This window comes from Myotis yumanensis, unplaced genomic scaffold (genome assembly GCF_028538775.1).
Source record: "Myotis yumanensis isolate MYYU_CA2020_CCGP unplaced genomic scaffold, mMyoYum1.0.hap1 SCAF_13, whole genome shotgun sequence".
Classification (NCBI taxonomy): Eukaryota; Metazoa; Chordata; class Mammalia; order Chiroptera; family Vespertilionidae; genus Myotis; species Myotis yumanensis.
Window position 1 is genome coordinate 24262221 of NW_027223764.1, and position 25384 is coordinate 24287604.

The window sequence follows — 25384 nt, forward strand, 5'->3', positions numbered from 1 at the left end:
CTATCTGTTAAAATTAGACCGTAAACTACATAGAACCAAGTCTGTCGTGTTCACCATTGTATCCCACAGCACTCAGCATAGTGCCTGGGCAAACAGGAGGTGATCAGCAAATACCTGAATAACTGAATCAATGAAAGAGAAGAGTAAAATAACTTTATTGAATTTTTTGCAAATCGTTCTCTGTGCTCAAACTACTATAATCTGGCAGCTCTAATTTCTAGAAATATGGATTTAAAAACTTTACTCCAGTGATGGAAGGACCTGTCCCCCCCCCTCTCTCACACACACACACACACACACACACACACACACACACACACAGTAATTAAGACTGCATGAGTCAAAATTACATTTAGAACTATGAGATGTCAACATTATATAAATAATATTTAATAGTGAAAAAGTGATCTGGAAGCCCTGTGAACTTTTACCTTACACATTTTGGAGGACATCACATGGGTTAAAAAAAAACAACAAAATCGCATTTGTTCAGATAATCATTTAAATGTTTACATACATTTTTGGTTTGTTATTTATTTATAAGTAATTTAATTTACATTTCCTCATATTAACATGTACTCCTGTTTACAACATGTAATCAAATTATGCCAGTGAGAAAAGTCCTCAGTACCTTCATTGAGTTGCCAATTCTAAGAAAACACTGAACATGAACATGTACAAAAGAGGCCTTTGAATAAAACAGCATGTGCATTCAATATTTGCACAGGTTGATCCTTACATTTCTGTCTGAAGAAAATATGAACAAAGCCAGGTTTCCCATGCTAATGTAATGGTTCAGACGACTGCCATAAAAGAAGTACATACAGAATAATGAAAACGAATCACATCCTTAGGTTCCGTGATTACTGAGAGGAGTTCTCCGGCCCTAAGTGCTTTCTTTATTTTATTTCTTAAAAATACGAGAGCAGCAGTTTATCACAAGTCTCCACTACTGTGCATTAATGATGGAATCAAAACAACACAACAGACTCATAAGGATGAGAGGACTGCAGAACAATAGGAAGTCACAGTTTTATGCTTCTTCTTGCTCTGGATAATTTAGAATTTTGCGGTGTGCCTGACGTAAATATTGCTGCTGTTTGAAGTAAACCTTGAATGCTCCTTTTATGGCAACAAAAGCAATTCCACCCTAAAATAAAAAGGAAAATTAGCTTTTTCTAATGCACATTTAGAGAAACAAAATAAATTTACTGAGGTAGCTACCATTACTATCTTTATTCTACAGGCACAGAGAAGTCAAGAAACTTGTTTCTCAGCAAGACAATATATGTGATAGGGTTGAACCAGGCAGCCTGACTGAGAGCAGAAGCTCTTCACCATAACCTTGCTGCAAGAGGGATGGTGTGAGGATTCCTGCATAGCCCGGGAGAGAAGTCACCCACAGCACAGTTCTGGAAGGCCAGCGCTACTGCCGTGGACTCTTTCCATTTTACTGCTATTACATGACAGTGAGGATCAAATTGAGGAGCCCCAGAATATTTGTATAGTCTTATTGGTTTTTTAAAAACAACAACAAATATACAATTCATTCTCTTTCGTATAGTTACTTTAAAAAGGTAACATTAAAACCATCTTACCAAGATTGTCCTTTGTAAATTAGAGTTAACACTACTAAACATCAGTTTACCAACTATAGTCGCAATAGTAGGAAAGACAAGGGCTCCACATAAAATTCGGGTGGCAGAGACATGATCTGCTAAAGGATTAGCCTCAGCTGGAATTCGAGGAACAGGACAGCCAATCCCTAGAGAAAAAAAATGCAGGGTATTAGTGCCAAAAAATTAGCATAGCGAAGATACCTTTGTATACAGGGTTTCTTCCATAGGATTAATTTGGCATGCTTGTTACCACCACAATTCAGGGCCTTACCTGGAAATATACTGTTCAAAATTTGTAGTTTATTTGAGTATTTGCGCCATAGTCTAAGCACATAATCCTCCCAGCGAATCATCTTGCCTAATATCAGCATGACAGGAATAGTAGGAAGTCCAATTAAAAGGAATAAAGGATCAGCTCTCTCCATAACATCCAGACCTTCTTTATGGCCTACAACCTGTGAAACAGACAGCATTTGCTAGAATCATTTCCTTGGCTAATGAAGGGATGTGGCATGCTCGAGCTCAATTCATTTTAGAGGAAATGCTAAATGTCTAAAGAATATAGAAATAAAAAGCTTAAAAAATAAGCTGGAAAGCTATCAGTCCAGATTTATTTATAATAATTGTCTCGTTCAAGGTGGGGGGGGGGGGCACCTCCCAAGTGATTTCATATTACATAGCAACACGTTTTAAAAATGGTTGACCCACATTTATTACATTTGAATGGAGGGAGGGGACTTCTGGTTCTTGCTTCCATTCCTCTTAACTGATTTGGTTTGCCCGGGCTACTTTAGGCTGTATTTGTCTTCTAGCAGAGGATCTGTTTTCCTGTTCTTCCTAACTAGGAGGTAGGCATAGCCAGGCAAGGGGCAGGACCTTAGGACAGTGATGGCGAACCTATGACACATGTGTCAGAGGTGACACACAAACTCATTTTTTTGGTTGATTTTTCTTTGTTAAATGGCATTTAAATATATAAAATAAATATCAAAAATATAAGTCTTTGTTTTACTATGGTTGCAAATATCAAAAAATTTCTATATGTGACATGGCACCAGAGTTAAGTTAGGGTTTTTCAAAATGCTGACACGCCGAGCTCAAAAGGTTCGCCATCACTGCCTTAGGAGATAGCCTGAAAACTCACTTCTCTTTGGCTCTTTCTCCCCACTGGTGATGTCTGGGATAGTGAAATCTCTGTGGTTGGCTAAATGCTTGCTCTCCACACCTAACTCTCCTAAAAATGCAATTCCAAGGTCTAGGTTTGGGGTACTGCTGTAAGGAGTTTTGGCTACAGGTTCCAGTCATTGTCTCCAATCTAGAACTTCCAGTGCCCTCTTTATGGGAAATGAAACTAAAATAATACTTCCCATCTCCTCTGGATCTTAAGGCTATTTCTCAATTGGTGTAGATGCCATGGGGCAAGAGGTACATGATTAATTGGCATTTGTGAATCTCCATACTTCCCCTCACAGCAGAATCCTTTCCACTAGCTGATCAATCAGCCTTACACTTCTCTCAACACCACCACTTTGTTGGCGAGCTTATTTTTAACTAGACGATTTCCCTGGCAATTCTCTTTTAAAGGTCTCAAATGATGTCCCTTTAGCCAAAAGTTTCAATTGCTCACAAATTAAAAATATTTATCTGAGGGATTATTCTTGGCAGTTAATAGGGGAAGGAGGGAGACTACTTCAGAAGCCCGCCCAGGTAACACACTGTGAGGCCAACAGCCTGATAGGAGGACACTACTGTAAAGGACTCTACGTAAGTTTTTCTGATCACACTTGAGGAAGAAAGGATCAGAAAGGACTCAGTCTGAAAGGAGGGAAAAAGGACAGGCAAAGAGCAAGAGGAAAAGAGGTAGGGAGGACTAGAAACTACTCAGAAAAGAAAGCTCATGAGTTTTTTTTTCAAAAATGACATGCCCTTTATGTCAGCTATTATAGCACCCTTTTTTCAGGTGGACTACAAGATGTGAAATAAGGTCAAGCTGAGAATGATCAGGGAAAACTGAAATTCTGGAAGACAGTCTCCATCCAGGTAAATATACTTTATAAAAGTATGTGGAGAGAACCGAAATAGGTGCCTTTAAAATTTCAGTCAGGGATATAACCCAGACTTGCACTTGGTTAAGTTCTCTAAGATATAATATTAAAGGGCAGGAGGCTAGCCTCTTCCAAATGGTCCAAAACCATGGCATCAGTACCTGATACTCTTCAGTGTCTCCAGGTAGAAACTTAGCAACTTCACATCTTGCATGTAAAGGGTGATTGTCTTGAGTTGCTCTAAAATGAAATAGTCTGGCTCGAAATATTTCATAAACCTAATCCAATACTGGCAGCAAAAGTAGATTAGCCAAGAGACTATCTTTATCTATAATGCTTTTCTAGGACATTCCATTTTTATACCATTTTATTATTTTCAATATAATGGTCACTTTAAAGTTATAACTGAATGTGATTTAAATACTCTCAAAGTGTTAGCAAACACATGTGAAAATTCGTTTGCTGGGTTATGTATTCTGTTTAGAATTTAGGGTTTAAAACACAAAGCAACTTAACAAAGGGAAGATCAACAATCCAATCAAAAAATGGGCAAAGGACCTAAATAGACACTTTTCAAAAGAGGACATTCAGAAAGCCAAGAGACATATGAAAACATGCTCAAAGTCACTAATCATCCGAGAGATGCAGATCAAAACAACAATGAGGTACCATCTCACACCTGCCAGAATGACTATCATCAACAAATCAACAAACGACAAGTGCTGGTGAGGATGTGGAGAAAAAGGAACCCTCATGCACTGCTGGTGGGAATGCAGACCGCTGCAGCCACTGTGGAGAACAGTATGGCGTTTCCTTAAAAAATTAAAAATGGAACTGCCATTTGACCCAGTCATCCCACTTCTAGGAATATATCCCAAGAAGCCAGAAACACAATTCAGAAAGGATATAGTCATCCCTATGTTCATAGCAGCACAATTTACAATAGCTAAGATTTGGAAACAGCCTAAATGCCCATCAGCAGATGAGTGGATTAGAAAACTGTGGTACATCTACACAATGGAATACTATGCTGCTGTAAAATAGAAGGAATTCTTACCATTTGCAACAGCATGGATGGAACTGCAGAGCATTATGCTAAGTGAAATAAGCCAGTCGTGAAAGATAAATACCACATAATCTCACTCATTTGTGGAATATAAAGGACATTATAAACTGTTGAACAAAAATAGATACATAGGCAAAGAAGCATTGAACAGACTGTCAAACTATAGCAGAAGACAGGGGAGGGTTGGGGGAGTAAGAGATCAACTGAAGGACTTGTATGCATGCATATAAGCACAACCAGTGAACACAAGACACTGCGGGCGGGGGCGGGGGGGGAGTCAATGGGGGAGAAAAAAGACATATGTACTATTTGTAATACCTTAAATAATAAAATTAAAAACAAAACACAAAGCAGAGTGAATATTCAGGTATGTTTATTCTTCATGGATAGCAGTTAAAACCTTACAACCAATTGTCTAAAAATGAGGAAACAAAAAAGGAAACAGGGCAGTGAGCAAAGCCCCACCGTCCCACCTGTTACAGCTAAAGCAGAGAGATGCTTTGTGCTCAAGCTAAGGCTCACCATGCAGGCGCACTTGCATGCATGCATTCATTTATTCAACTGAACTCTGATTATGTGCCAGAGACAGGCCTTGGTACTGGGGGTTAAGTGGTGAGCTAAACAGATGTCTTCTGGAGATAAGAAACAACCAAATCAAACAAGGGGACAAATATAAATGCCGTAAAGAAAACAGAATAGTGTTAACACCTGTAGTACACTACCTACTACTGTCAGACTCAAGGGCAATAAATGCAAAGATGAATTAAGCAATGAGGCTCATTTAACTTTGGTCAATAGAAAACCAGCAAACTTTGTGTATGATCATGTACATTCTGGTTTTATGCTGGAAGATTTAAAAACATTGTTTTTTTTGAAACAGACTTAGAGATAACAGTACAGTCTGATGGCTGCCAGAGGGGAGGAGGGAGAAGGACTGGGTGAAAAAGGTGAAGGGATTAAGAAGTATAAATTGGGCCTGGCAGGCGTGGCTCAGTGGTTGAGCTTTGACCTATGAACTGGGAGGTCACTGTTGGGTTGCAGCCTTGATCCACAGTGGGGGATGTGCAGGGGATGGGGGTGGAGCGGCTGATTCTCTCTCATCATTGATGTTTCTATTTCTCTCCCTCTCCTTTCCTCTCTCCGAAATCAATACAAATATGTTAAGAAAAAAAGTACAAATTGGTAGTAACAAAATAGTCCTGGGGATGTAAAGTACAGCACAGGGAATATAGTCAGTAATATTGCAATAACGATGTATGGTGCCAGGTGGGTACTGAAAATGTCAGGGTGGGTGGGAACACCACTCTCTAAACTTTAGAGTCTAAAGTATATGATCATCCAGCCACTATGATATAAGCAGATTATTATTATTTTAAATCCTTACTCAAGGATATGTTTTTACTGATTTAGAGAGAGAGAAAGAAGGAATAAGGGGAGGGAGGGAGAAAAGGGGGGAGAGATGGAGAGGAGGGAGAGAGAGAGAGAAACATCAATGTGAGAAACATCGATCAGTTGCCTCCCATATACACCCTGACCAGGGATGGAACCTGCAACTTGGGTAATGTGCCCTGACCAGCAATCAAACCCATGAACCTTCAGTGCACAGGACAACACTCTAACCAACTGGGCCACACCAGCAAGGGCAAAAACAGTTAAGACTTCTATTTTGGAGTGAGATTCAGGAATTATAGAATGCCTTCTCTAAGAGTTTGTTATCCACATCTATATATATAAAAGCCTAAGCAACTGAACAATTAAACAACTAGTTGACCGGTCGCTATGATGTGCACCGACTACCAGGGGGCAGACGCTCAATGCAGGAGCTGCCTCCTGGTGGTCAGTGCACTCCCACAGCTGGAGTGCCGCTCAGCTGACTGATGGGTGCCAGATGCTGGGCTCAGGGCTGACGAGCACCGGTGGTGCTGCGGCTGCGTGAGCCTCTCCCTATCGGGACTGACTGGGCGTGAGCCCACAGCAGCCGCAGTGGGGCCAGAATGAGTGGGAGCAGCAGGCAGGAGTGGCAGTTGTACTGCCATTTTCGGCCGATCCCCACAGGCCACACTGAGGGACCCCACCGGTGCATGAATCGGTGCACCAGGCCTCTAGTATAAAATAAAGGCCTAAGGGGTTGGAGGCTTAGAGAAAAATTTTGTTTTTCTTTTCATTTTTCTGCTAAAGAGCTACAACCTAGATCTTCGTATACAGTTAGGTCTACAGTTCACCAATGCTGAAAGGCTAAGAGTTTTAATTAAAGCCTGATCTTTTAAAGCACTGCCTATTAGAACCCTACTTTCAAATGAAAGGGTGGAACAGTGATGAACAGGTTTTCTTAGTTAGAATTTAGGATAATTAAGTGTAGTGTAATTAAAATGGACAATGCTTATGGGGGATGTCTTTATACTAAATGCAAAAGTGGAACTAGGTTGGATATTAAGGTTCCATTGTTCCAGAATAAAATGCTCTAACTGCCTTTGCAACCAGATTTCACTTAAGGAGCCCAAGATTAGGAACAGAAGTCTGTTTTTTTTTGTGTGTGTGTATTTTTTTTTAACTTTTTTTTTTTTTTTAATTTCAGAGAGGAAGGGAGAGGGAGAGAAAGATAGAAACATCAATGATGAGAGAGGACTATTGACTGGCTGCTTCCTGCACACCCCCTATTGGGGACTGAGCCCGAAACCTGGGCAGCATGTGCCCAGGACTGGAATTAAATCCGGAACCCTTCAGTCCGCAGGCCGACACTCTATCCACTGAGCCAAACCGGCTAGGGCAGGGACAGGAGTCTTAATGCTTTCTCTTGCTGTGTGTTCTGGACATGTAAACTCTTTGAACCTGTAAACAAGGAATAATTGATAGTATCTATGACACAAGATTCTTGCAAGGATTAAATGCATCAGTGCTTGAAAGGTCTTCAGCCCAGTGCTAGGGAAAAATGAACTATTGTCTTTTCAATAAAAATATAAGTGAAGTTCCTATTTAAGTTCCTCACAATTAACAGAGATTGAACCTATGACTTGTTCATGAAAAAATAAATGGGACTATCTCCAAAATGGACATAGAGAAGGGCAAAAGTCATATGAAAAAATGCTCAAAGTCACCACTAATCACCAGAGATGCAAATCAAAATGACAATGAGGTACCACCTCACACCTGTTAGAATGGCTATCATCAACAAATCAACTAACGACAAATGTTGGTGAGGATGTGGAGAAAAGGGAACCCTAGTGCACTGCTGGTGGGAATGCAGACTAGTGCAGCCTCTATGGAAAACAGTTTACAGTTTCCTCAAAAAATTAAAAATGGAACTACCATTTGACCCAGTGAACCCCCTTCTAGGAATATATCCCAAGAAACTAGCAACACCCATCAGAAAGAATATATGCACTCCTATGTTCATAGCAGCGCAATTTACAATAGCTAAGATTTGAAAACGGCCTAAGTGCCCATCAGCAGATGAGTGGATTAAAAAGCTGTGGTACATCTACACAACAGACTACTACACAGCTGTAAAAAAGAAAGAACCTTTACCATTTGCAACAGCACGAATGGACCTAGAGAGCATTATGCTAAGCAAAATAAGCCAGTCAGAGAAAGATTATCACATGATCTCACTCATATGTCGAATCTAATGAACAACATAAACTGATGAACAAAAATAGACCCAGAGACCTAGAAATGTTGAACAGACTGTCAAACCTCAAAGGGAAGAAGGCAGGGATGGTGGAAGGTGGCGGGGGGGGGGGGGGGGGGGGGGCGGGGGGCGGGGATATCAACCAATGAACTCATATGTGTATATGCATAACTCATAGTCACAGACAACAGGGTGGCGAAGGCTTGGGGGTAGGGGGTTCAGAGGGCAAGGGGGGAAATAAAGGGACATATAATACTTTCAACAATAAAGAGAATAGTTGTGATTCCTTAATCTGATTTACTTCATAGTAATAAGAGAACAAAAGGAAAAGTAACAGCAAAGTGTTAAAGAGAAAACCCTAAATACTGCTGATGGCACATTCCCTAACGAGTAGGTAAAAATCTTCCTAATGCTCTTCAGTAACACATAGTACTACCTACTGTCCACAGTAAATCTCTCTTATTTCTGAGCTTAAAAAAAAAAATGTTTTCATGTGAGATAGTACATGTAAAGTTTATTTCTAAATGATAACACCTAATATATGTGTATTATCATAATTTTAAGATTTTTTCTTGCCAAAACCGGTTTGGCTCGGTGGATGGAGCGTCGGCCTGCGGACTGGAGGGTCCTGGGTTCGATTCCGGTCAAGGGCATGTGCCTGGGTTGCGGGCACATCCCCCGTGGGAGATGTGCAGGAGGCAGCTGGTCGATGTTTCTCTCCCATCGATGTTTCTGACTGTCTGTCTCTCTCCCTTCCTCTCTGTAGAAAATCAATAAAATATATTTAAAAAAAAAAAAAGATTTTTTCTTTACTGTCACGATTAACCATCATGTTCATTTTAATCTCTATACTTATATCATTTCTTCTCTCTACCAATCCAAATTATTTCCTTCAAGGGTCAGCTCAAGACTTACCTTTTTCATAACTTCAAATGATTTTTTACTTTTACTGAATACAATACTGCTTATGTAGTTTCTACGCTCATCACAATTGTTTTTGGAACCATTTAACTGTTCTCCAGTTGTTCATTTTTGTCCATCTTGTCTTAGACTATGTTCCTTGAGGATGGGGATCAAGGCTTTCAATTTGTTTTATATTTTACGCAGACTCAGTGTTAACTTTTTGACTGAATCATACCAATATTGTTCAAAATGTCATGATACAACTAGTAGCCCTTTTTGGAGGATACAAACTATATTCCTTAATTGACTCCTGTTGTTGAAGTGTCGCATTAATTATCAAAAATCTTTTAAGATTGAGTTAAAGTCTTTTTCTCAAAAAGAGCCATCCCATTTCTTATAGTCATTTAGGTCTTAAGAGAAATCAGTCTTAGAGGGCCTTGTTTTCTCATCTGTAACAAATATACAGCTGTAATGTATTTGTACATCAAATAATGTAAAATCTGCTCTAAGTTTTCTCAGTCCTAGAATTGTCCTGAACTTCCTTGATCTAATGATGTAATGATAATCATGATTAGAAACGATCTATTGGTTAGAAAATAAGTAATCCTGTTACACCTGATAGAACTGATCATATAAAAAATCAATATTCATGAAAATGTTAAAGTGTTAGTCTTTGTTATATGCTACATAGGAATACATGTGTGTAAGATAGTCTCTACTTTCAAGCAAATTACCTTCTAACAGGAAAAGTAAGGAAAGGTTAATAACTTAGGTAATCTATATAAGAAATATATAAATTTTATGTAGGTCAGCACAAAATTACCTGCCATTTGAGGAATAAAAAATGTCACCAATGCAGAGGAAGAAGAAACCACAGTGGGCAAGTTTTATGGAGAAAAAGTGGCTGAACTAAGCCTGAAAGGAGGGTTTAGATTTGAATTAGCAGAGAGGGAATTGGAAGCACAGGTATGAGACAGGGACATAAGCCAAAGGACAGAGACAACAACAACAACTAAACACATAAGGATGGGTTGGAGGAGACAACCCAACAGGCTCTCAAAGCAGCATGAAGTAAGACTATGGAGGACTCTGCATAACAAAGCAGGTTAAGAAAATGGGATCTTTTACAAATCAGTGGTTCTCAATCTTTATCCACCACACTCACCACAAATGACATCTTACTATCTGTGATTCATTCCAGTGACTATATCCAGATTTTTGGGTGTCATCAAGATTTTATGAAGAAGGCTTTTAATACTGTCTCACCATGGCTATTGATGGAGCAACTTCAGAAAGGCTGCTTACTATGGACCCTGACATACACAGATTATGTGCAATTTTTGGAATATTACATATATACAGTAAGTCCTCACTTTAATGGTGTCAACAGGATCTGTAACTTTTAAAAATATATATTTTTACTGATTTCAGAGAGGAAGGGAGAGGGAGAGACAGAAACATCAATGATGAGAGGATCATCTATCGGCTGCCTCCTGCACACCCCCTACTGGGGATCAAGCCCACAATCCAGGCATGTTCCCTTGACCATAATCGAACCTGGGACCCTTCAGTCTGCAGGCCAACACTCTATCCATTGAGCCAAACCAGCTAGGGCAGGTTCTGTGACTTTTTAAAAAAACATATATATATTTTATTGATTTTTTACAGAGAGGAAGGGAGAGGGATAGAGAGTTGGAAACATCCATGAGAGAAAAACATGGAGCAGCTGCCTCCTGCACACCCCCTACTGGGGATGTGCCCGCAACCAAGGTACATGCCCTTGACCAGAATCAAACCTGGGACTCTTCAGTCCACAGCTGACGCTCTAGCCACTGAGCCAAACTGGTCAGGGCGGTTCTGTGACTTTTAACTGAAATGATGAATAATGAAACTAACTTTACCATACGATAATTGATATAAACAAGAGTTAAGTTTCTACAGTATTTTATCAACATAACAAAATGATGTTGAATGAAACACTACTTGAGGACTTGCTTTAACTCCCTTTTTCTTCCATGCACTAATTTATATGAAAGAAAAACAAATTATAGCATTTATAAACATAAGTGTGTTTATTGAGTTACTTATGAAATGCTTAACCAATCTAGGTGCTACTTTTAAGAAGCAGTACTTAAGGCAGAAGAGATGGTAAGCTTGAAGTAAGAGGTTGAAGGTATTATTTTAGGAAGATTCATTTGAAAGGATAGGTTGATAGAAGAAAATGAAGTTAGAAAACTAATCATGAGGCTCCTTTAGCCATCCAGGTTATGATGGGAGAATGACAAGAAATCATGAGGTAAAAACTGTGGAAAGGAAGCCACTGATGTAAGACATCAAAATGAAAAATGCTTGGACTTGGTCAGTGGACTGCATATAGGGAGGGCTATGTAGTAGAAAGTTAAAAGCTAAGAATGTAGGCTATAAATTGAGTAGGTGAAAAAATAACAATAGGAATAAAAAGTATAAATAAATTATAGGGACTAAATTTAGGTTTTAAATTGAGAAAGACAAGTTTGATTTCATAATATTGACAGTGAGGTCATAAGAAGTCCTTTTTAAGGAGAAGGGTCATGCTGCTATTGTAGAAGTGGATATGAGGAAAGATTAGGGCAAAAGACATAGATCAGAACACAAAAAACCAGAGATGATAACTGAAAATCTTTAAGGACGAGATATAGAGAGAAGAGTCAAGGGCCTGGGACTAAACCTTAAAATGTAAGTCTCTAATCTTCATCAACAGTTACTGGAAGCAACAAATTTTCTAATCAATAAGACACTGGTTATAAATTGTGGCAATTCTGGACACTAAACAGCTTTTTATATACTTTCTTATTTTTAGATCACAAGAAAGTTATTACTTGTTCAAAATAAAATTTAAAACTCCTTGCCCTGGCTGGTGTTGCTCACTGGGTGAGCACTGACCTATGAACCAGAAGGTCATGGTTCGATTCTCAGTCAGGGCACATGACCAGGTTTTGGGCTTGATCCCCAGTAGGGGGCATGCAGAAGGCAGCCAATCAATGATTCTCTCTCATTGATGTTTCTCTATCCCTCTCCCTTCCTCTTTGAAATTAAAAAAAAGAAAGAAAAAAGAGGTAATGTAATTGAATAAAGTAAAATAGTGAACCTGCATTACTGTCACTGCTCCGTAAGTCACAGCTGTCCAATAGATAGAGCCAACCATGATTCCCGCTGCAGCGAATGGACAGGCTTTTGAGATCAGTCTGTCTGCAAGGTCCAAGACGTACACAACTGGACCTATGATACAAAGAAAACAAGCAAAGTTTCAACACAGGACAGATTTTTTAAAATTACTTTTTCAGTGTTTCCCATATATCTGATGGTTGTTCTGATGCTTTAGAAATAACTTTAATAAATGTGATTGAAATCCAGATTTGAATAGATTTAGAATTTCTCAGTCTTTTGCATGAATAGCTAAATGTTACTTCCTGAATTTAAATATAGCCCCTTTAAACTTTTTCTTTAGCAGCAACCCGATTAAAGCCTCATAGTTGCTGCTTATAAAAGAAGTAGTTCTCTCACTTCTCTTAATAATTACATTGGCTACTACAGAATGAAATAGCTGTTTCAGCTTGCCCTTCCCAAACAGTTCTTGGCCACAACTAGATTCTCTAGTATTTGCTAAGAGTATCACTTCTTTGACTTCAATCATTACTTTCTTGATACAGCCAGTGAAAGTAACTAAGGCATAGTTACACAAAGTCAATCTATCTTACTTTGATTTTCAATATGCTATCATTAGTTGAGTATTATTCTCTAATAACTTCTTTTAGTTATCATAACACCAGTTTTTATGACATTTCAACAGCTGTGTGTGCCAATTGTGCTTCTATTATTATGTGCTTAACTGTGAAATTTGACTACTACCTCCCTCTGGAATTTATTTGGGATAGCTACATTTGGAGGTATTCTAATTAACAACCATTTAGCACAATAACAAAATTTGGCTCCAGAATTTTCCAGAGCAGTGGAAGGGTTTTAGTCCTGAATTGGAGCAAGGCCTAAATTTAGAACTGAATATCTAAGTTTAATCACAGGATTATGAAACCTTGATTTAGTAATCAGAAGTTACTGAATACCATCTACATACAACCTATTACTTGAGTCATTTTCTTAGAAATGTACAAGTGTCATTACCTACCTTCCGGGAACTTACAATCTATAGGAGGATACTATACACAAAAATAATTTATTTGCACTGTACAAAGAAATTAACATAGCAAAATGATAAAATAATGACCGCATAAGAACAAGCATTCATCTTTGGAGCCTCTGATCACTGGAGCCAATAATATCACTAAATCACAAAGAGAGATCACACTGTAAAGTAGAAGGAACATTTGGAGAGACGCCAAAGGATCTATTGATTTAAATTTAGCATATTTATTTTACTATTGTCAAATTCTAACTTACCTAACATTTAAAATTATAAGATTATCTTTGGGGACCAAATAGATAAAGTAAGCCTAGTTTAGTGCATTCAGTGCATACGGATTCTACGTCCTCTAATGATAGCTATCATTTCTTGAGTGTCTACATGATACCAAATGTTGTGCCACAGGCATTACATGCATGATTATTTAATCTCATAATGTAAGGTTTAACCCTTAAAATATGCAAATTTGCTGGGTTAAGTTTAAAACTCCCTCAGAAGGCACAATAGAAGTCATTTTAGCTCTGGCCAGTGTGGGTCAGTTGGTTGGGCATCATCCCGTGTACTAAAAGGTTGCTGGTTTGATTCCCAGACAGGGGAGATGCCCAGGTTTCGTGCTTGATTCCCATGCAGGCGGCAGCTGATAGATGTTTGGCTCTCACATCGATGTTTCTCTCTCTCTCAAAATCAATAAAAAAATATTTTTAAAAGTTATTTTAGTGAGTCACCAAAGATCCCTCAAATGCTGGTATTAAAAATTAAAGACAATACTTCAACTTTCCTATTCTCTACTGATAATTTTTTTAATTAGAAAACTAAAGCCACATGAGAACATCAGACGCTACAGCACATGTACTCATCTACCAGATCCCATCCCCTCTCCAACTCAAAACCACAGCTCCATCAATTCTCTCCTTTCCCACATCATTTCCCCCTACTATTTGTTGGATGATTTCCAAACAAACATGTCATTATTTCTTCTATCTTAAAGAAACTCTTCACTTGATCCTCCCCGCCCCCTCCACTTCTCCATGTGCAACAAAATTCTCCAAAAGACTTACTTTGTTTTCACTCATTCAATTCTTTCTTGAACCCACTTACCAAAATTGCTCATCAAGGTCACTAATAACCTGTGCACAGCTAAATCCAATCTCAGCTTTCCTCTTATTTAGCCTATCAGCAACAGCTGACAGATAGTCCCCTCTTCTTCTTCCTACTACTAGTATATGGTTCTTCACTGCGTCCAGGGTATCACCATCTCTTGGTTTTCTTTCCATCTTACCAGTCACTAACTTTTTAGTCTCCTTTACTGATTCTTCTTCTTCTTCTTGATCTCAGTGAGGCCCGCCCACCCTGCCAACATACACCTCACTATACCCATTTGATTACTCTGCTCTAGTTTTCTTTTCCCAAAGCACTTATCACTAACATACTCTAATGTACTTATTAACTGTTTCCACATATTACAACAGGGGCTGGAAACTATGGCCCAGCTGGCTGCCTGTTTTTGTAAATAAAGTTTTATTGGAGCATGGCTGGATATTTTTTAACAGAAAAAAGTTCAGTGACTCCTGAATTAGAACAAAAGCTCAAAAAAGAAAATTTTTAGATCTTCCTTTTTCATTATTCTGTCCAGAGCCCGTTAAAAAACTATTTCCTACCAGTCAGAATCAGAATTTATATGGAAAGAGGTTTTTACATGCTTCCAATGTAACTTCTTTCCTTCCTCTTTTTTAACAGTATACTTGGAATTATCTACTGATGTAGTAAAGCAATTTAATTCCTAAAAAACAATCCACCATTTGGACAAAAACATAATTCTAAAAAGTAATCCATCACTACCACTTTTATCTATCATGAACATAGACAATTTAAAGATGTTTGAATAGCTTTCCTTTAACAATGTCAGGTTTTAACAAAATGAGCTCAATTTTCTTGCTGAATCATTAGGCGTGAATTCTTTTTGCACATGCAAAAGCAAACAAAATCTTCACTCTTCATTTTGGAAAATTTCTACTCACTCTTTGGTTCATAAGCAAAAGATATGCTGGATTAAATGAAGACACTGGCTGAATTTTATGGCCCTTAGTTTTTCTGACAAAATTCTGTCTAGGCTTTGTCTTAAGTTTATTTTGTCTAAACTTCTCAAGGCTCTTCCAGATAGAGTAGTCCAAGATTAGTTCAATAATTAAAAGAAAGATTAAATGTCTAATGGTAAATATGCCATTAGAATAATAAGCTGCCACCCAGAGGAGGTATTTCTGAGAACTTAAGATTATCTAAGCAAGATATTTGGTGAATAACAACAATCACTGAAGTCCTCTGGATGACAGTCCCTAAAATCATACCCTGCCTATTAGGAAGCTTATCATGTGCTACTACCCCATGACTTGGGGTCACAAAAGGAAAATAATAATAGCAACTAGATTCTTATTGTCATATTACAACACAAAGAGTTACTGCAAGTAAGGAAAGGCGTGTCTCCAGCCCTTAAAAACCTTAATTCTAATGGGGAGGAAAAAATATGAATACATATACTTTATAAATTAAATATGTGAGGGCATAAAAAGGTTTCAATATTTTAAAAAGGCACAATGAATTTTTAATGCCTTAGTGGGCTTCGCTACTTACGTTTTCAATAGTATTGTAGTTACACATGGATGACAATTAAAAGGAAATCCATTGTGAATTCTTTCTTACAATAAAAATGCTTTTGGCCTGGCCGGGTGGTTCAGTTGGTTGGAGTGTTGTTCCATGCACCAACAGGTTGTAGGTTTGATTCTGGGTCGGGGTGCGTATGGGGAGGCAACCGATTGTTTCTCTCTCCCTTTCTCTCTAAAATCAATTAAACAACATATCCTCAGGTGAGGATTAAAAAGAAAACTTTTGTGAAGAAAATAACTACACTAATATTTTGGATAAATTCAAATTTTCACATTTCAGATATGAATGACATCAAATAGTGAGCTGCGAACTACTGGGGAAACTCCTAAGTCCATGTCTACTGAAAAAGCAGTAGTGCAGCGGTTCTCAACCTGTGGGTCGCGACCCCTCTGGCGGTCAAACGACCCTTTCACAGGGGTTGCCTAAGACCATCCTGCATATCAGATATTTATATTACAATTCATAACAGTAGCAACATTACAGTTATGAAGTAGCAACGAAAATAATTTTATGGTTGGGTCACAACATGAGGAACTGTATTTAAAGGGCCAGAAGGTTGAGAACCACTGTAGTAGTGAGTTTTATTGGACAGACACTATGAACACAGATTTGCTACAGCTGCGATTTAAATTCAAGTCTATGTGTATGAATGGTATTAAAGGCATATCTTGGAAGATACAAAATTAATGAACTAAGAGCAGGCAATACTTAGCATTCAAGATCTGCTGGCACTACTTACAATAATACCCAGAATTCCTAGGACCTTTTTCAAGGATGGATACCCTGACCAATTCCTGAAAAATAATTTCTATGTTATGAGTGCTATAGTTTCTAACACAGAACATAATTTAATGAGCATTTTTAGGTAATTCATAAGATAATTAAGAAGATTATAGCTCCCATGAACTCCAAGATTTCTATTAAGTGGCCAATGATTTAAAGAGAATCAACAAGCAAAAAGCTACTCAAGTTTTCAGGTTTTTATTGTGCTGTTTTTTCCTTTGCATTGAAAAAAACAATTTTGCCCTGACCCAACTTAAATGCCAACTTGCTAAGTCAAAACATCAGCCCTATTTTCAGATTCAGAACCATTCAGAACTGCAAGTTTGGGAGGCCAAGAGTCCAACAATATAGGTTTAAACTTCTCTTCTTGCTCCAAGTCTTCTTTTTGTTGCACTCTGTTTCTGGAATGTCCTGGCTCTATTTTGATTGAGCCTGTATGCAAACCCAACTACCCAGTGAAAACTAACCTAACCTGATAGAGGTTGATTGACTTAATTGCTCTACCCACCCTATTCATGTCCCAAGAGGCTTCCTTTACACACTATTCCACAAAATGCACTTACCCCTTTGCTTGGGCATAATGTTAGTACTTTATGTTCTTGTTCAATGTTTGTTCAGTTGTCTCAATATCCTTTATGTCTGTCCATGTCAGCATCATCTTAGACTGAAAACTCCCAGGGGGCAGGGGCCATGTCTGTTTAACTCGTTTTGTACAGTGCCTAGGATAGAACCATGTACAGATAGGTGCTTAAAAATTGCTTTTTGATGATGATTGGCAGGCATCACTCTCAGGACTCTCTAGGCCACAGCTATCTCAGCACATGGTACTTGGCAGTACATCAGGGCACTTTGGCCTGTTCTATAGAGCACCAGAATATAATGGCATAGGAACTAGCTGTAGCACTGCGGCAAGTATTTGACTCAATCCATTGTTGAAAAAGAATTTTTTAAAAAAGGTATTAATTATATGGTCCCAAATCAACAAATGTGGATTTCATTGAGGACATGAAATAATATCACAGCAACCAACTCAATTAAAAGTATGTGGGAATCCTCATGGGACAGTAAAGAGTTTTAACTCTTTCCCTAGCATTCAACACTGTTTTTAACTTAACTTTGGAGGTGAGGTCTAAGAAGCCTCAGACAAGCTTATGTAAATTTCATCTTTGACTGCTCTACTTGTAGGTTGAGAGTTGACCATTTTTATGTAAGAACAAACACCCTGCTAAGTTACATTGCTTGATAACAAGTTAGTCATCAGACTGTAAACAGGAAGAAAGGATATGTTGTTCTTGGACAATTTTTTAGAAAACTAATCTAATAATTGATCAAAAATCTCCCAAAACAAAACAAAAACCAAACAAGCTTGAATAATAAAAGACCCAGAGTCCAAGCAAATGAGTACTATTCCTCCATGTGTATATACATAGCTTATCACCATGAATAGTAACTAAAGAGCATCATAGCAGTTCTTTTATAATTACAGTTTGTGCCAAGGGAAAACTTAAATTTATTCTTAGAGTAGAATAGCCCATAGCATATTTGTGGGTTATAAGGTCAACTACTAAGTACTTATTAAGCACCTATTGTACACATAATATTTTACTGTGTATTAAAATAAAGGCCTCTGCCTCCAAGGAGCCTATAATCTAGTTAGGGACAAACAATAAATTCACATTAAACAACTGAAAAATTTTAAGGCAAAGTTAATAATGTATGATAGTATGGTACAAACTATACAGATACATGGTAATGAAATATTAAGATTAAAGAGTTTTTAAATTGCCATATGTATTTACTAATGAACAGAAGTGAATCTTAACCTAGACTTGAAGTTGATAATCTGGGGAGGGAGAATGCTAAAAGACCTTTAACTAGCTAAACGACTTTATTCAAAAGGCTTATATATTTTTTAAAAGTTGGTATACCAGTAAGGTGGGGGTTATTTGATAGAAACCTTGACCAGATCTTTGAAGAACAAGACACAATATAAAAGAGCTAGTTAGAGAAAACTAATCTTATAACAGATTTAAAGTTAGAATAAACTAGAATAGAATCCACAAGATTTCGTATCCAAAGCGAATACAAAGAAAGAAAAAGTATCAAATTTAGAGAAGCTTAATATAGGAGTTAAGTTAGGAAAGGATCAAGAAACATTAAAACTTATTAGAAGAAAGACAAGTTTCGTCTGCTTTTTGTAGAAAACCATACCTAAGATATTCAATTCTTTGAACTTCAAAATAAAAAGCTGAAAAAGTTCAAAGTGTAATGAAAGAAACACCAAAAAAAAAGAGATAACAATGTTAGTTACTACATAAAAAATTAAACATTTTCTTTAAACATACCTACAGTTTTCAAGTTTTCCATTATGATAATTACTTTTATTAGTAAGGAAAACTACTTTTTAGAGAATAACCAAGGATATCATGAAGTTCAGCTTAACCATAACCTCAAGGAAAGTCAACCTGACATTACAGTTTCATTTTCATTACAGGAGCTCCTATTAGACTCCTTAGAAGGCAACATAACAAGGTGGGTAAGAATTATGTAGGGTCTGCTGTGTGAATCTGGACAAACTGATATTTCCAGACCTCAATTTCTGCATCTGTTCAATGAAGATATCTACCTGTTTTTGCGAAAATTAACATAAAGTAAAAGAAGCTCTTAATAGAGTACTTAGTGTTATGCAGTAACAATCAAGATTTCCTGGCTCCATGAATTTTCCTCCTCTTCCTTGTCCCAGACCTTTAAGCAAAAAGCATCTATCCTTTATTTCCTACATGAGAATTTCCCGAAAGTTTTGTTTTTATACCAGAGCCATATACCAGTTTTTTCTCAAACATACATCTTAGCTCAGAGTTCTATCATGCTTATTAACTTAGTTTACTGTTTTTGAAAGAGTAGCTGATGTGCATTTTTCTGATGATTAGTGATGTCGAGCATCTTTTCATGCCTCCAGCTTTGTTCTTTTTTCTCTAGATTGGTTGGGCTAATAGAATTCTTTTGTGGTTTCATATAAATTTTAGGATTATTTTACACTGGTTGGCAATCTGTATGACTTCTTTGGAAAAAATGTCTAGTCAAGTCCTTTGTCCATTTTTTAATGATTGTGTGTGTGTGTTTGCTATGAGTTGAGTTGCTTAGATGGTTTGCAAATATCTTTACCTATTTCATAGGGTGCTTTTTCATTTTGCTGATTGTTTATTTTGCTGTGCAGAAGCTTTTCAGTTTGACGTAGTCCCACTTATTTATTTTTGCTTTTGGTACTTGTACTTTTGGTGTATATCCAACACTCATTACTAAGACCAATGTCAAAAGCTTCTCTCTTTTTTTCTAGAAGTTTTACAGTTTCATGTCTTAAATTTAAGTCATTATTCCATTCTTAAATTTATGAGTGGTATAAAGATAGAGGTCCAATTTCATTCTTTTGTATGTGAATAGCCAGTTTGCCCAACACCATTTATTGAAGAAACTTTCTTTCCTCATCGAGTATTCTTGGCTCCCTTTTCAAATATTAGTTGAACACATATGCAGAGGTTTATTTCTTGGCTCTTGATACTGCTCCACTGGCCTTTGTATCTGTTTTTATACCAGTACCACATTGTTTTGATTACTAGACATTTGTAATATCCTATATAATAAAGAGGTAATATGAAAATTAACCCTCACGCCCTCACAAGATGGCTGCCTACGACCAGGCCGGCAGAGGGGGTTAGTGAGGGACGACCAAACGACTGAACAAGCAGGCTGCGTGGGGTGACTAGGCCAGCAGGGGGGTCGCAGTTGGGGGAGACCAGGTTGGCATGCAGAGGCAGTGAGGGGCAACCAGGCCGGCCAGGCAGGTGAGCTATTAGGAACCAGCGGTCCAGGATTGTGAGAGGAATGTCCGACTGCTGGTTTAGGCCCAATAAACCAGCAGTTGGACCTCCCCCAAGGGGTCCCAGATTGGAAAGGATGCAGACTGGGCTGAAGGGAACGCCCCCCCGCCCCCCACGAATTTTGTGCACCGGGTCTCTAGTAGTTTTATAGTTTGAAATCAGAAAGCGTCATGCCTCCAGCTTTGTTCTTTTTTCTCTAGATTGGTTGGGCTAATTGAATTCTTTTGTGGTTTCATATAAATTTTAGGATTATTTTTACTACTTCTGTGAAAAATGCCATTGGAATTTCAGTAGGGGTTATATTGAATCTATATATGACTTTGGGTAGAATGAACATTTTAACATTAATTTTTCCTAATCCATGAATATGGGGTATCTGTCCATTTGTGTCTTCTTCATTTCTTGTACCAATGTCTTGTAACTTTGTTTTATTCCTAAGCATTTTATTTCTTTTGATATTATGTGAACTGGCTTTATTTATTTTTCAGATAACGTATTGTTAGTATATAGAAATACAACTGATTTTTGTATGTTGATTTTGTATCTTGCAACTTTACTAAATTAGCTTATTGGTTCTAACAAGTTTTTTTTTTTTTTAATGTGAAAGACACCTTTTTTAAAAAAAATGTTTTTACTGATTTTTAGAGAGAGAAAGGGAAAGAGGTATGGAAACATCAATGATGAGAATCATTGACTGGCTGCCTCCTGCAGGTCCCCTACTGGGAATCGAGCCCACAACCCGGGCATGTGCCCTGACCAGGAATCGAACTGATGACCCCTTGGTTCATAGGTTGTCGCTCAACCACTGAGCCACCACAGCCAGGCTAACAAGTTTTTTTTTTGGGGGGGGTGGGGGTGGAGGGTGGGGGGATAGTCTTTAGGATTTTCTACATATAAGATCATATTATTTGCAAACAAAGACAGTTTTACTTCATTCTCTCTGATTTGGATGCTTTTTATATCTTTTTCTTGCCTAGTTGATCTGGCTAGGACTTCCAATACTATGTTGAATAGGAGTGTGAAAATGGATGCCCCTTGTCTTATTGATCTTGGCAGAGAAGCTTTTGATCTTTCAATGTTGGGTATGATGTTTAGCCATGGATTTATCGTATGTGGCCATTATTATGTTGAAGTGTTCCTTTTATTCCCAACTTGTTGCTTTTTCTGCATCTATTAGATAATGATATAATTTTCATCTTTCATTCTGTTAATGTGGTGTATCACATTCATTTGTAGTAAACCATTTTTTTTAAAATATATTTTTATTGATTTCAGAGAGGAAGGGAGAGGGAGAGAGAGATAGAAACATCAATGATGAGAGAGAATCATTGATCCACTGCCTCCTGCATGCCCCCCACTGGGGATCGAGCCTGCAACCCAGGCATATGCCCTTGACCGGAATCGAACCTGCAACCCTTCAGTCCACAGGCTGACGCTCTATCCACTGAGCCAAGCCGGCTAGGGCTGTAGTAAACTATTTTTGCATTCCAGGTATAAATTCCACCTCACCATGATGTATGATCCTTTTAATGTGCTGTTGAATTTGGTTTACTAGTATTTTGTTGAGAATTCCCATCTATATTAATCAGGGATATTAGCTTGTAGTTTTCTTGTAGTGTCCTTATCTGGTTTTGGTATCAGGGTAATGCTGGACTTATAAAATAAGTTTGGCAGTATTTTCTCCTCTTCAATTTTTAAAGAGTTTGAGAAGAACTGGCATTTATTCTTCCTTAAAAGTTTGGTAGAATTCACCAGTGAAACCATCTGGTCCTGGGCTTTTCATTGTTGGAGGTTTATGACCTCCTTATTTGTTATTGTTTTGTTCACATTTTCGATTTCTTCATGATTTAGTCTTGGCAGGCTGTATGTTTATAGGAATTTATGCTTTACCTCCAGGTTATTCAATTTGTTGGCAAATAATTGTTAAAAAAAAGTCTCTTATGATCCTTTGTATTTCTGAGGTGTTAATTATAATGTCTCTTCTTTGTATGACAAGTGTACATTATATGTTTCATGTTGTGATGTAATAAGTACACAGGACCATCTATGAAATATTCTGCAAAAAACACACAACCAACTCAAAATCTCATCAATGAGACCTAACCAATCTCTGGGTATTTCCCTGTCCATTGTTTGTTCTTTTAACTCTACCCTAAAGTTTGCAGATTGTGTGTGTGTGTGTGTGTGTGTGTGTGTGTGTGTGTGTTTGTAGGGAGGGAGGGAGGGAGGAAGACAGGGAAGGAGGGGAGGGAGAGAGAAAAGAGAAACACCCTAGAATAAAACACCAGAGATTTGTAACAAGAAAAGTACTTGGCATCATGGCTGGAAGGCCTGATAAAAAGACTTTTCATTGAATTTTGGTCCATGTGAATGCATTATCTGGAGGGAAAATACATAAAGTAAACTCAAACATTTAAAATAGTTAAAGGAAATACTGATTATGAGATATTGTAGTTGCTGCACACTTTGTTTCACATATTTGTTATTCCTTTCCATTTCCAGCAGGGCAAATATCAAGACAAAGAAAAGAGTATACCATCCATGTTATTCATTAATAGTATCTAAAAGATATTCAAATTAACATTATCCCTACTTCCTTTTATGGTACATAAAACTACTTCTTATTCATATGTGGCCTGGTAGCAGTCTCACTGAGTGACAGTAACAAGAAATTTAGCAATTTAAAATCTTGGCTCCTTCATTTACTTGCTAAAAGCCCATGGGCTTCCATTAAATAAATTTGGTGACTCTGTTTTTCTTATTTGTAAAATAAGAAACAATATCTAGCCGAACTGGTTTGGCTCAGTGGATAGAGCGTCGGCCTGCGGACTCAGGGGTCCCGGGTTCGATTCCGGTCGGGGGCATGTGCCTTGGTTGCGGGCACATCCCTACTGGGGACTGTGCAGGAGGCAGCTGATTGATCTCTCTCATCGATGTTTCTAGCTCTCTATCCCTCTCCCTTCTTCTCTGTAAAAATTAAAAAAAAATAAAAAATAAAAAAAGAAACAATATCTACTATGCTTTTGAGAGGCTTAAATAAAGTAATATAGGCAAAGTGACCAACATATAGTGTCTGGCAAATAGTAGTAGACTGTTAGAAAATAATAGCTATTGATATCACTATTATCATTATTTTTTAATTGGTTTTAGAGAGGAAGGGGGAGAGAGAGAGAGAGAGAGAGAGAGAGAGACTCTGCACATGCTCCAACAGGGGATTGAATCTGCAACCTGGGTATGTGCCCTGACCAGGAATGGAATCCGGAAGCCTCTGGTCCACAGGATGGAGCTCTAACCAACTAAGTCACACTAGGTGGAGCTCCCTGTTAATATTATTGTAAAATAAAATTGTAACTATTATTTCTGTTGCTAAACTTTTAAAGAAAAGTTTCTCCTAAGAACCACTCCTCATTATCCCTAGTGAATATCTTTCCTTTCCAAGCTTTACACTCCACTTAACATTTTACAACCATTTAAAATATCTACATTAATAAAAGAGAAATATGTAAATTGGTCATCACTCCGCTATGCCCCCAAAAGCCAATCAGGATGAGTATGCAAAGTAACCCAACAATGATGGCGGTTAATTTGCATATGCAGGCACTGAGCAAAGACTGAAGATGACTTAAGACTGAGGAGGCTTGGCTTCTCTGCTGCGGCCAGACCAAAGGCCTGGGTCCCAGGTGCCGGAGGAAAACTGGTGCCGGCAGTCAGGGGAAGGAAGGCCTATTGCGTGAATCTTTGTGCAACGGGCCTCTAGTATATATATATTTGTAGTGATTTCAGAGAGGAAAGGGAGAGGGAGAGGGGGAGAGAGGGAGAGAGAGAGAGAGAGAGAGAGAGATCAACGATGAGAGGGAATCATTGATCTACTGCCTCCTGCAGGCCCCCACTGGAGACTGAGCCTACAACCCAGGTATGTGCCCTGACCGTGAATCAAACTGTGACCTTTTGGTTCTTAGGTCAACGCTCAACCATTGAGCCACGCCGTCTGGGCTTACAACCATTTTTTGAGGGTGATTGTTAGTTATTTTCAACTCTATACATAATTTTAAATTGATGCTTTGTTGAGAACAATAAAGAAATAACAAAACTGTAATAAAAATTTCACTTGAAAGTAACCTAAGAATTTACCACTAATGTATTAAGACATGAGAGAGGGAGTGCCTACACTTAAAGTCAATTTTACAGTTAAAATCGACTCAAAGACAAAAACTGTTAGTAGAAACAAAGAAGGACATTTTATATCGGTAAAAGGGACAATCCATCAAGATAGAACTAAAAAAAAAAAAAAAAAAAAAAAAAGATAAAACAATTAGGAAAATATATGCACCTAACAACAAAGCCCAAAATGAATGAAGCAAAAAATGGGAGGAATTGGAGAAATAGATAATTAACTAAAGTGGAAGACTTCATATCCCACTTTCAACTAAGGATTGGTAAAAGAGCCACATGGAAATAGAGGACTTGAAAATACTATGAACCAACTAGATATTTATAAAACGGCAACTCCTTCCAACAATAGCAGAATACACTTTCTTCTCAAGCACACATGGAACATTCATCATGTTAGGCCAATAAAACAAGCCTTAATATATTTAAAAGGACAGAAGAAGTGTGTTCTTTG

At 37.9% G+C, this 25384-nt stretch overlaps 1 protein-coding gene across 1 annotated transcript in view; it reads right to left on the reverse strand.

Annotated features, from left to right (window-relative positions):
* Positions 1-346: 346 nt before the first annotated feature.
* Positions 347-25384, reverse strand: part of MARCHF5 (membrane associated ring-CH-type finger 5) — a 44030-nt gene continuing 18992 nt past the window's right edge. Inside the window, exons 3-6 of the mRNA XM_070432702.1 lie at positions 12389-12519; positions 1891-2074; positions 1599-1765; positions 347-1150 (exon numbers count right to left, since the gene is read on the reverse strand). Of these exons, the coding sequence (XP_070288803.1) occupies positions 1034-1150; positions 1599-1765; positions 1891-2074; positions 12389-12519 (599 nt within the window). The 3' untranslated portion in view covers positions 347-1033. The remainder of the gene's footprint in view (positions 1151-1598; positions 1766-1890; positions 2075-12388; positions 12520-25384) is intronic.